Source organism: Trachemys scripta, chromosome 10, assembly GCF_013100865.1.
Source record: "Trachemys scripta elegans isolate TJP31775 chromosome 10, CAS_Tse_1.0, whole genome shotgun sequence".
NCBI lineage: Eukaryota > Metazoa > Chordata > Testudines > Emydidae > Trachemys > Trachemys scripta.
The window spans coordinates 12,894,535-12,907,056 of NC_048307.1; the positions used below are offsets into that span (position 1 = coordinate 12,894,535).

The 12,522-nt window shown below is 44.8% G+C and overlaps 1 protein-coding gene across 1 annotated transcript in view; it reads left to right on the top strand.

Annotated features, from left to right (window-relative positions):
• Positions 1-12,522, top strand: part of ADAP1 (ArfGAP with dual PH domains 1) — a gene marked incomplete in the record, with an annotated part of 115,841 nt that overhangs the window by 96,612 nt on the left and 6,707 nt on the right. Inside the window, 3 exon segments of the mRNA XM_034784411.1 lie at positions 4,183-4,266; positions 8,266-8,328; positions 12,451-12,522. Coding sequence (XP_034640302.1) covers positions 4,183-4,266; positions 8,266-8,328; positions 12,451-12,522 — 219 coding nt within the window.

The window sequence follows — 12,522 nt, forward strand, 5'->3', positions numbered from 1 at the left end:
TTAACAATCAATCTCCTGAGTCCATTGTACCATTAAAACCTATTCGAGTAATTGAGTTGAGTGACATTGGCACTAGCCCAGACCATTCACACACAGCACCATTTACATATGGCTACTGGAGTGTTCAGGGTTTAGCTACTGAATTGGTTTCCTGAGCTCCTCTCTACAGGAAGTCTCCTGTAGGGCACCCTGCTTGGAAGGCAAAAAGCCTTAAGCTGCTGGGTTACTCCAGGCTAGAGAAGAGATGAGTTGGGGGAGCCCCTCTCCCCAAAGCTGCCCCTGTTTCGAAGCCCTACACCGAGCTTTGGTAAGGTTCTGAAATGTTTGGTTACTGGACTGTGCTGGGTCCAATAGAACTGAAAGAGGTGTCAGCATAGCATCTCTAATACAACTGGAGATGCAGATATCTTAAGCATCTGTTGCTTGAGAGCCAGCTATTCCGGGGACTGTCAGGTAGGAAGGCACATTGGAAGGTTGTAGGTTTCCCTGGGCTCATGAATCTGAGGTGGGGCCCACAATGTATAGAGGTTGAAGTTCAAGTCTGGGGCTGGAGGCACAATGTGGTTTCTTAGAGTCAAGAATCTGGAGTTGGTAGTTGCTCTTTTTCTCCTTCACAAGTGAGGTGGCAAAGAGCTGAGACCCCACCAAAGTCAAAGGTAACAGTCAATAGCTTAGTTTCCGCTTGCTGAGGTATTAGAGGCATAAAGCGATAAATGAGTCTCTTTTCTTCAGAGGCTGTTTGAAAAGACATCCTTTTAGTCATAAAATAGGCAAGGAATTTTACGTGTTTTTCTGGTTGATATGTTATTTTGAGATTATTTCCCTTATATTTATAATTTAATTTCAGTTCCTGATGGTTGATCTTCCTGTCTTGCCATACTCACCTGTAGATTTTTTTTCTGACTTGCTAGAATAAACTTGATTTTACCATTGCCCTCCTTATGTTGGGATAGCTGTTTAATAAGCTATGAAACAAGTCAATGGAGCAATGACAATTTACGCTAGCTGGGGACCTGCCCCCATGTAGGGAGGAAAGATGTCATAAAACACTATAACACGTTATAAGGGTCAGGGAGGCAACCCTCCAACCTGAGATCCCAAGCAAACAAACTACTGACCCATTTGGTGGCATTGTATTTATTCTTCATCTGCATTTTGATAAAAAACCTCCCCCCTCCCATAATTCTAACTCAATTTGCTCATCACTAACATCAGATTCCACTGCCTTCTGCTCTTCCTCTTTCTGGTGGTATGGTGAGGGCTGGGTCTGTTTAGTTACTCCAGATAAAAGAGTAAAAGACTACTAAGTAAAATCTCAGACCTTTGGCCAAGACTTTCCAAAATGCCTAGCAATTTTGAGTGCTACTATTTTTGCCGAACTTGAGACACTTAAAAGACCCGTGAGTTTTTGAGGGCACATCATGTTCTGAAAAATCAGGCCCCTTTAAGGTGTCTCAGGTTGGACATCCAACAATGGAAGCCTTCAAAATCACTAACTGCTCTTTAAAATCTTGGGTCTGAAGCATAGAAAAGTTTAGCATCCCTAGAAGTTGGCTTCAGGTTTGATTTATTCTCTCCTCTGCTAAAACAACCTCACTTGAAAGAGTTTGAGATGTTTATTGTAGGTTCAAGTCTTGCTTACTTAAAGTGTTCCAGACTTGTGAGTTAATGAAGTCTTCACATGTATTAATAACATGCAGTTATTTCAAAATCTTCCTCCACACTAATGATTATTGAGATGCAGACAGGTGTCGGACATCCCTTCCAGAACACCTTCCATTGTCTCATACCTTTGAATTGTAATGCAGTAGTTGAAAGTGCACTGATGCAGGTAATATACTTTAAATTCATTTGAAATGTCCTGAATGAAACTTAAAAAAAAGTCCAACAGCACAAGATCTGGAAATCTCTCCAGAAACAAATCCACAAATCAGCCTGGGGAAAAAATGGAAATTAGTACAATCTAAATCATTAAAGACATAACACAAAGAGAGAATTTACTCTAAAAAGGAAAAAGTGCTAGAGACTCCAGGAAGTCCATTAAGGACTTTACTATTACTATAGATTTTTACATGGAAGGTGGTCAGAAATCACGGCAATGGGTGGCAGTATAAAACCCTAAAATAGGCCCAAATTCAGCAAAGAATTTAAAATATGTGCTTAAGCCCCATTGGCCTCAATGAGACTCAAGCACAAGGTTAAGTCCTTTGCTGAATTGGAACCTACCTATAGTCTCTCATTCACTATTGAAATGTTGACTCCCACTTTCTATCAGCCAGTGATGCCAGCCTATGTTGCTCACTTGTTATGTTTTCAAGCAAGCGTTCTCCCATACGGCCACTCACGCTTGGGATGAACTCACCGTAAATAGCCACAGAGCTCCCTCATTAAAACTCTCCTTTGCTGTGATGCCTATAATAAATTTTACCACAGGCTGCTGGTGTGCTGAGACCATTGGCTGTCAGGCTTGACCAATATTGTCTCATTGTTTCCTTGTATTTCCTCCTCTGTCTGTGTCCACCTGTTGTCTTACACTTAGAGTGTAAGCTCTTTGGGACATGGACTGTCTTTTTTGTTGTGTTTGTACAGTGCCTAGCACAATCGGGTCCTGGTCCAGGTATCCAGGTACTCTTTGGTGCTATGGTAATACAAATTATAAATAATAATAAATGCACCTTCTGAATCACCAACCTCACTTCCTGCAGCACCTGGGCTTTCTTCTGGAAACCACACATCCTAGTCAATCCCAGGCCCAGCTTGACTTAGGCCAGGTCTACACTACCCGCCTGAATCGGCGGGTAGAAATCGATCTCTCGGGGATCGAATTATCGCCTCTCGTCAGGACGCGACAATCGATCCCCGAATCGACGCTTCTACTCCACCAGCGGAGGTAGGAGTAAGCGCCGTCGACGGGGAGCTGCGGAGGTCGATTTGCCGCCGTCCTCACAGCAGGCTAAGTCGGCTCCGATACGTTGAATTCAGCTACGCTATTCTCGTAGCTGAATTTGCGTATCTTAAATCGACACACCACACACACACACCCCGTAGTGAGGACGTAGCCTGAGGTGTTGAGCTCAGGCTGGGAGCTATGGATTATGACTCATGTGGTACAAGTTTTTCTCAACCCTAATAGAACTGTGTTTGTTTTGTTTTATTTTGAGAAATGAAACTTCCCAGTTCTGCAGTGACTGTTTTATGTTGTGGCATCTGGAGACTGCTGCATGTTACCAAAGCGCTAATAAAATGCACTCTGTCAGATGAAATGTTGTGTAAGAATCCTTTGTGGTAAGCTTTGGTGCAGGGACTTCAGACATATGTACAATGAAATGGCAGCTGTACACTGTGATACTGTGTGTTCTGTATTGTCCAACCCTCATCATAACAATCCCATGTAGGAGAGAAGAGACAGGGCTCTGTTGTAGTGAACATAGAGGGGTTTTCTGTTAGTTCTCTGACTGTAGCCTCCAGTCTGACTAGAAGAACATGTGTTGCTTGTGGTTGCCACACAGGGTCTCCCCATGGCCTGTCCTGAGCTAAGCAGTTGTAGAAGAAATTGCTGACTACACCCCATGTGTTAATGAAAATGATTACTGCATAGTGTAGGCGTGGCCATTGCCACCTGCATGTATATTTTGTCCTGTACTCAAAGGGTTAATTGTCATTCCACTATTTCCAATAGAATATGAACGCTGTGCTGCAGAATGTTACCAGGTCTTTCAAGCTGATCACTGCTGGCTAATGAAGAGGGGAGGGGGAATACAAAAGGAGCAAAACTAACTTCTTTTGAAATAGAATACAGTGTTCAAAGAACATAATTGAGAAATACTGGGTAGTACAATTCAGCCATGGAAACTGAATTACATTCTAGATTTTGATTTAATTTTGTTTGTATCTTTAGGCTGCAATTCAGCAAAGCACTTGAGTACGTGCTTAACTTGGGGCATGTGCTTAAGTCCATCCCTCTTTGGCAAAGCCCTTAGGCACCCTTTGAACTCAGTGGGGCTTAGGCATATTTTTAAAATCTCTGCTTTTGCCTGGCCCTCCCTCTTCAGAACCACAGCGCAGCTGAGCCCTGTTACCGGAGACAAAATGATGGGGAAGACAAGTCAGAGCAACATCATCGCAATGATCACTGTGCAGATTGTATGTTTGCTGACTCCAGCCTCTCTTTTTCATTATCAGGAAACAGTGGATTGGTTCAATGCCATCCGTGCAGCACGGTTCCATTATTTACAAGTGGCGTTCCCTGGAGCTAGCGATGTCGATGTGAGTTTTTCCTTGTCGTTTTTAGCATCTCCTTAACAAGCTGGAAAGCCTGGCGAACTCTCCATTCTTCAGCGTCTGCTTTACAATTATTATGTTAAAATGATTTTACTGGGAACTAGCGTCCAGGTGCAACACCTGCTACTGCATCTAGCCACAGAAACTGCGGTGGGGGTGTACATTTTAATTCTTGCATTCTCTGTATTGTGCCAGATCCTGTTTCTGTGGTTATAAAGGGCTGCTTGCTACAAAGCTACGCATTTAAAACGGAGTTTAAAATAAAACGGTGAGGGGGAGAGTGTCTTACCAAAACCTGGCCTTCTGGCTGAGATCAAGTGCAGTGTTGCTTTACAATTTGATGCAGCTTCTGTTGCAAGAGTCTGCCTTCCATTTGCTGGAGGCTGGAATTGATGATCTAGCTACAATTTGCAGGGATAGTCACAAAATATAGTATAATATTAGGATGAGTTACCCTTATAATATAATGAGTGTATTACATTGTAGTTACACTGCAATTACAGTTTAATTACATGATGGTTTTGCTTTTAGATATGTGTAATTACCACTAATTCATATAATCACCAAGTTAACAACATGATTGAGTTATGCACTATTACCTCCTTGGTTTTATACCTAATACATATATTTTAGAATCCACTTGCATTAACTAACTAATGATTGTATGAACTAGTGGTAATATTGGTACTGAAAAGCATAATTACTCAGTACTCGTGGTGCAAATGCCGCATAATTATAGTCACTGCAGTGTAACCTTTGTCTAATAAGACTTTTCCATCTCTAAGTACTTGATTCTGTTTAAATTTGTTTGTACACTGCCATATAAAATTCTCATGAAAATTCACAAGCCCTAAACACAAAATCTTTTTGCCTGGCCATTCGCATGATGATTAATGTTAGAAATCTGGTTGCTCTCCCAATACCATTGACAACAGAAGAAAAACTAATGAGATTTTACGTGCCCATCAAAAGAAATGATTACCTGGTGGGGCTAGGTTGTGAGTAGAATTTTGCAAGCCGGGATGTATGACCTTGGAAGGTAAAATTCTCGTATTTTTATGCTGGTGGAAAACTCGATCAGACCTTATTGTTACTTACACTAAGGCATCTTACAGAGGGTATTACTGGAATTTATACCCACTTTCAGGCTCTTTTACGTTGCTCGAGTGGCGTAAAGCGGCCTAAATGTAAATGAGAATCAGGCTAAGTGCTTCAGGAGACAGATAGGGTAGATATTTTGATATAGACACAAGAACCACAAACTACACCTTTTAAGAAACCTGCAGCCTTTTATAATGGTTTAAGCTGGCCCGGCCCTACATGAGGAAAGTCTGTGTCCAACAGAAAGGACACTTTGCACACAAAAATACTGCCCCCTGGATGCAGCTTAGCATGATGCTTGGCGGCAAAGGGTTAAGAATCTTGAAGTGATAAAGGTTCTTTCCAGTCAAGACAAAACTACTTTCTGAAAGCAGCTGGCTGCCGGTCTAAAGACTGGAGATTAAGATATTCAGGATCTCTGCAACCTGGCTGTGGGATTCTCCAGGGTGCTTTTTATGTGATCACATAACTGGTTTATCAGAGCCTTTTGTTAGACGGAATTACATGTCACAGGAATATAATTTTTAAAGCTTTGCCATAAATAACTTGTTTAAATGCGAGGTTGGGAGTGGGGGAAGGTGAGAAGTGTTTAATCAGCCCTGTCAGCTCCATTTGCTGGTGAGTCTCACTTTTCTTTTTAAAGAGCCTCACGCATCCATCTGCAGAGATCTCACAGCTAGCAGCTCATCTGCACCAAGCATTTTTAAAAATAACCTAGGCCCTGGTAATTATTGTTGAGTAGATCTCAGCAGAAGGGGAGTTCACAGACATGTGTAATAGCCTTTAAAGGCAGATGGCATATTAGAGCTTGTGGTTCTCCCGTATGAGCTTTTGGGTCATACTGATCTGAGAACAGGTGAGGAAAGGAGAGAACAACTGGGTGTCTGGGGCTCATACCTGATGTGAAAATGATCTGGGACCAGCGCTTAGGGGCCGATCCTGCAGTCCTTACTCCGGCGAGTAGCCTGTTGGTGTCCCTGGGGCTACCTTCCTGTTTAAGGGTTACAAAACCAGGCCCTGAGTTTTACTCAGCCCTTACTCCAGCAAAACACCCTTTGCGATGAGAACCTCCCAAGTCTGTATTAGTAGGAGCATTGCCAGTAGATCCAGGGAAGTGATTATACCCCTCTATTCGGCACTGGTGAGACCACACCTGAAGCATTGCGTCCAGTTTTGGTCCCCCCAGTACAGAAGGGATGTGGACAAATCGGAGAGAGTCCAGCGGAGGGCAACGAAAATGATTAGGGGGCTGAGGCACATGACTTACGAGGAGAGGCTGAGGGAACTGGGGTTATTTAGTCTGGAGAAGAGAAGCGTGAGGGGGGATTTGATAGCAGTCTTCAACTACCTGAAGGGGGGTTCCAAAGAGGATGGAGCTCGGCTGTTCTCAGTGGTGGCAGATGACAGAACAAGAAGCAATGGTCTCAAGTTGCAGTGGGGGAGGTCTAGGTTGGATATTAGGAAACACTATTTCACTAGGAGGGTAGTGAAACACTGGAATGGGTTACGTAGGGAGGTGGTGGAATCTCCATCCTAGAGGTTTTTAAGGCCCAGCTTGACAAAGCCCTGGCTGAGATGATTTAGTTAGTGTTGGTCCTGCTTTGAGCAGGGGATTGGACTAGATGACCTCCTGAGGTCTCTTCCAACCCTAATATTCTAAATCGTGTTGATCCCAACCCCATAGGAATTACTGTGAGTTTTGGCACCGAGTTCAGTGGAATCAGGACTGGGCTGAAGGACTTCATGAGCAACATCTGTAGGACAGTTAAACCATAAATGGGGCTGCCTAGAATGATTTGTCTCTACTTTAACCAGGCTGAATGTTTAAGGACATAGTGTAACTATTGAAAAGTGAGCCAGGGAACCCTGGCATGGCCCTAAAGCTGAGGGGCAGCGGGCATAGGAAACTGGGACCGTCTCAGGGCTTCCCTGGGGTCTGCTCCCTCCTCAAACCCAGGAGCAGGGATCACTATGTGTGTACAGCACCCAGCACAGGGGACCCTGACTGGGGCCTCTAGGTGCCACTGCAATACATGTAATGAATAATTAAATATTATCGCTACATCTTTGGATACAACCCCAGTTCTCACAATATCTGGGGACAACAGGGTCCTGGACTGCAGACTGATTTGGCTTTCTTTGAGGTCAATGGGAGTTGTGCTGTTGACTTTAATGGGGGGCAGGATTAGGCCTCAGAGAGCTCTTAGCTAAGAATTTAACAACTGGGAGCTTCAAGTTAGGTCCTAAGTTTATAGTTTGACATTTAAATAAGTGGCCTGATTTTCAAAAGCGCTGAGCACCCAGTAGTCCTCATGAAAGTCAGTGGAGCTAGTGAGTTCTCCGTACATGTGAAAACGAGGCCACTTATTTGGGTGCCAGACAATGGATAAACCTAACTTAAGGCCTCCAGTTCTCAATATTCTGACCCACCCCCCTCACCAGGTTTCAGAGCTCGAGCAGGAACGTCTACACTGCTGTTTTTAGCCCCGAAATGCGAGCCCGAGTCAGCTGACCTGCGCTCTGAGACTCGCAGCAGCCGGGTGTTTTGGGGGTTTTTTGCAGTTTAGTCATACCTGTATTACAAAGCTAACACGGGGTCAAAGAAACTGAAAAATTCTTATGGGAAGATGAGAGAACAATAGGAATAAATAAATCCACTTTAGTATGCCTTGAGAGCAGTGTCATAAGCTGTCCCCAGCCTGTATATGGGCCGTAGGTAACTCTTTCTCTTGGCATTTTTTTCCATAAGCTCCCATTGAAATGATAACTGGGGGCTCTGGCATGACATCACGTAAGCCTGTGTCTGCAACACATCACGTCTCCATCTGTCTAACGTGCACTAACATTGTACTTTTTTTTGCTTTCTTATTTTGACAACTCTAGTTGGTGCCAAAGCTTTCTAGGAACTACTTGAAGGAAGGTTACATGGAAAAAACTGGGCCAAAGGTGGGACATCATGTATTTTGTATTCATACCAAAAATGAGTTTGTTCTGTACTGCGTTGTGATCCACATAACAGTGGGGCAGATGTGCTTTGGGAGGGTTAAGGTGTGAAATCCAGCCACATACCGACACTTCAATGCCTTTGAAACGATCTCTTTGTTCTGCACCCCACACTGGAATTTATATCCCAGTTTCTTGTGCTCTCCCCGCTACCCACCCTTGTTTCCACTATTCATTGCACATTCCTGTGCGCTTTTAGTTTTGTAAGCTGGCTAGAGATAGCCTAAAGGTAAAATCCACATTCCCCCGTGCAATGCACGAGTAAAAGAACTTGGTGTGGGACTGAGAGATTCAACCTGTCTCTCCCTGCATCAGCCCCACATCAGAGGTAGCACGTGCAACCGTTCCATATCACTGTGCCCCCACTACATGGTGTTCTGAACCAACAGATCCACCGGCTCAACCCCCTCAGCCTTTCCCCGCCCCCTCGGAATGGAGGGCATGTGGCTGGCATGCCTGCAGAATGAGAGGTTCCCCTGCACAGCTGGCAGCCAGGAAAAGGGGTGTCTGAAGGCGTTCAAGGCCTCTGTGGAAGCACAAGGGGTTGCTGCATACGTGGGAAATGCCCACATCGCTGGATTCACTGCCAGTCTCCAACCAGGGAGCAGGTTTGGCTTTTCAGGCCTCCTTGTCAGCAAGTGAAAAAAAGAGAATAAAATCTCCTACTGTGCCAAGAATTGAGTAATGACTCTTCTCTTTGGGCTTTATATCTCTCTGGGGAAAAGGAAAGGCAAGGAAATGCTTCCGCTGTTGAAGCTGGACTCTCACCTTTCCTGCCAAGTAAATGCCCATTTTCACACTCTCTAGTATATGGATTAACCGCTTATGACTCAGAACCCCCTCTTCTTGGTAGCTATTATATGAGATCACCACCCTGCCCCCCAAATTCATTAACACAGGAGTGCACAGCTGCAGTGGGGACACAATCAGGTGAAGGAGGAGCATTTTGAACAGTATAATCATCTCTTCATACATGGGTGAAATTCATCTGCATGCAGAGAGCTAGCACATGGCGTAAACACTGCTTAAGCCCAGTAGGCATAGACCTCGTGCTGGCCTTCTTCATAGTGGTAAATGTCATCTATGCATGAAAAAACCTTTAGGCCTGATCTGCACCTGGTTTTTGTACAGGTATCACTATGTCGCTTAGGGGTGGGATTTTTTTACCATTATACTGGTACAACCCCTAGTGTGGACACAGTTATACCAGTATAACGGTGCCTTATACCTATAACGTTTATTCCCCTTCCCTTACTGGAATAAGCTACATCAGTATAAGCACTCTGATACCAGTATCACTGCATAGATGCCAGGTACCAGTACCGCTTTAACTGATATAAAGTGGTGCAACTATTGTGTGTAAACAAAGCCTTAAAAACCACTGTGTGAAAAGGAGGATGCCATAATTTATGGCAGGCCCTGGATAGTAGTAATGTACGTACCATTGATTTACATGACTTACATCTATTCTTTTTATGACTAGTTCCCCTAACAGCTGCTGCATGTTATGGGGCCTGTCTTAATAATCAGCTACAGAGGATCTCCTTATATAGCCCGGTTAAGTGTTGGGCAGCATTTAGCGGGTGGAGGTTGAGTCCATCTTTTTAGATGCAGGAGCATTTCTTTAACATTGTGGAACTCTGTTTCTTATTATCTTTTTAAATTCTTTTTCTTCATTTTAAAGCTGGGGTGGGGGAGGGGAGGAAACAAGAGATTGTAGTTGTCAGAACAGAAACATTTCAGAAATCAAGGCCAGATAAATTGGTTATGGTCATTTTTGTTTCCTTCTGATGTCTATTCTGTGATCAGCCCTTATAGGACTGGGACACCTGTTAATTATAATTAGCTCAACTGAGAGCTGCATGGGCACGGCCAGAGAGCTTCATAAAATGCATAATTTGCATGACATGGAGCAGATTGCAGCCATCCACTTATATAATACAGAGCTGAGGTCTCTGGAGACTACAGATCCCAGCATGCAATTCTACAAATTGATGCACGTGGATGGCTGGGTTGAGAACATTCCATGCTGGGATCTGCAAGGTGAAGCTCCCTGTTAAAGATAAGGATGGCCACAGTCTGCTTGCTAGAACTCTGAGGGCCACATTTGACCTCCAGGCTATGCTTTGGGTCTCTTGTTTCAAGGACAGGCATTTGCCATCAATCCTGGTGACTCGCACACTTGAAGAGCAAGCTGCCTTCAGTGTCAGCTCCAGCCATTATAGCATTCTGCAAATGACTGAGTGATGAGGCTCCTCAAACAGCACTTCGCTTAGAAAAGCCCCATCTCATAGACGCTGAACTTTTCTCTGGGGGTGCTCCAATCCCACTCCACCCCAAGGCCCTGTCAACATTCCACCCCCTCCCCCAAGTTCCTGCCCTTGCTCCGCCTCATCCTGCTCCACCCCTCCCAGAGGCTCCGCCCATCCCCCCGTGGCTCTGCCCACACATCATTCACTGCTCTCTGCCTCCCGCAAGCCCCTTCCGGAGCCGCCAAACAGCTGTTTGGTGACATCCCTGATTAACTGTGGCTGGTGGGTGCTGAGCACCCACTATTTTTTTTCCAGCACTCACAGAATCGGCACCTATGCCCTGTCTTCATGTCTAATAGAGGTAAATGGGGCATTCCAAGAAAAAGCACAATCCTACCCTAAACAAACAAATCCTGCTGGAGATTTAGAGCTGCAAGGGCCATGACATACCTGGACCAATTTAGAAATCTGCTAATCCAATCAAAACACCAGCCAATCATGAGATTTCCCAGACCTTCTAGAATTCAGTGGGATCAGCTGGTGAATTGACTAATGGTGACAAATCCACTGAAATTAATGAGGCCAGTAGCCTGGCCGTTTACTGCCTGTGCTACAATCTAGGGATCTCAAACTCCTGGGTTGGCCGGGTGCTGGAGGCTCTGGAGTTGGAATGGAGGAAGCATCTTCTGCCATTCTCCAGCACTCTTCTGGCTATTAGAGGAATGGCATTGACATACTGGCTGGGAGGAACAGCTCTCAGAGCGTGAGGAGCTGGAAGGAGGGAGGTAAAAAAGCTTAAAGGCAACCTGCACTGAGGGAAAAAACTGGTTTATGTCTTTTTCTTTTAATTCTCTATAAGATACAAATATGGCCTTGAATGGTTTCTATTCCCCCCCCCCCCACCCCACACACACACTGTGCCCCAAAAGCACAACATTTGAGGGTTCTGCTTGCTTTTCGTATGAGAAATTCAGGTCTTTTCTACAACTTCTCTTGAGGTCGGAACTTCAGTAAGCTCTGTTGCTATGAGACCCGGAATCTATTTACATTGGAAAATCAGGGGCTGTGGGATAGGAGGTTGCAGCTGATCAAACTGTAGATTGTAGCCACACAAAAGCTGTGCTAAGGTGGTGTTTCTTTCTCCTTGAAACATACGTCCCAAGGCACTTGTTCATCATAAGGTGCATAGGGGTCATTTATCCTCACTTCACACATGTGTAAAGCGGCGAATGCTGTACCTAAAAGACCCCCGGTGTGGGAAATGTTGATAAGGAGGAACTGTGAGACAGCAGTGCCAGGGTGTGCAGAGGCACAGGCTGAGTGGTGGAGGAGGGGATATAAATGTATCTTAAAACAATTGACAGATTAGCCTGTCAATTCTCCCGCCCTAAAACTCCCATTGAAATGAATGGTCCTGTTGTACTGGGAAGTATTATCACCCATTGGGAGATAATAGCCACTCTGCCCTTAAGTTAGTGTGAAACCGGCCCTTTCTGAACTGGCTGAGTACGTCTCTCCCACCAGAACGACACCTCTACCCCGATATAACACAAATTCGGCTATAACGCGGTAAAGCAGTGCTCTGGGGGGGCGGGGCTGCGCTCTCCGGCGGATCAAAGCAAGTTCGATATAACGCGGTTTCACTTATAACGCAGTAAGATTTTTCGGCTCCCGAGGACAGCGTTATATCGGGGTAGAGGTGTACCTTGAACGACACCAGCGCCCCGTAAATTCCCTCAACTTCTCTCCCTAGAAGTGAGCCAGGTTTCCCTTTGCCTTTGCTCAATCATTTTTTTCCCTCCCAACTCTTTAGCAAACAGAAGGTTTCAAGAAGCGATGGTTCACCATGGACGACCGAAGGTTGATGTATTTCAAAGATCCTCTG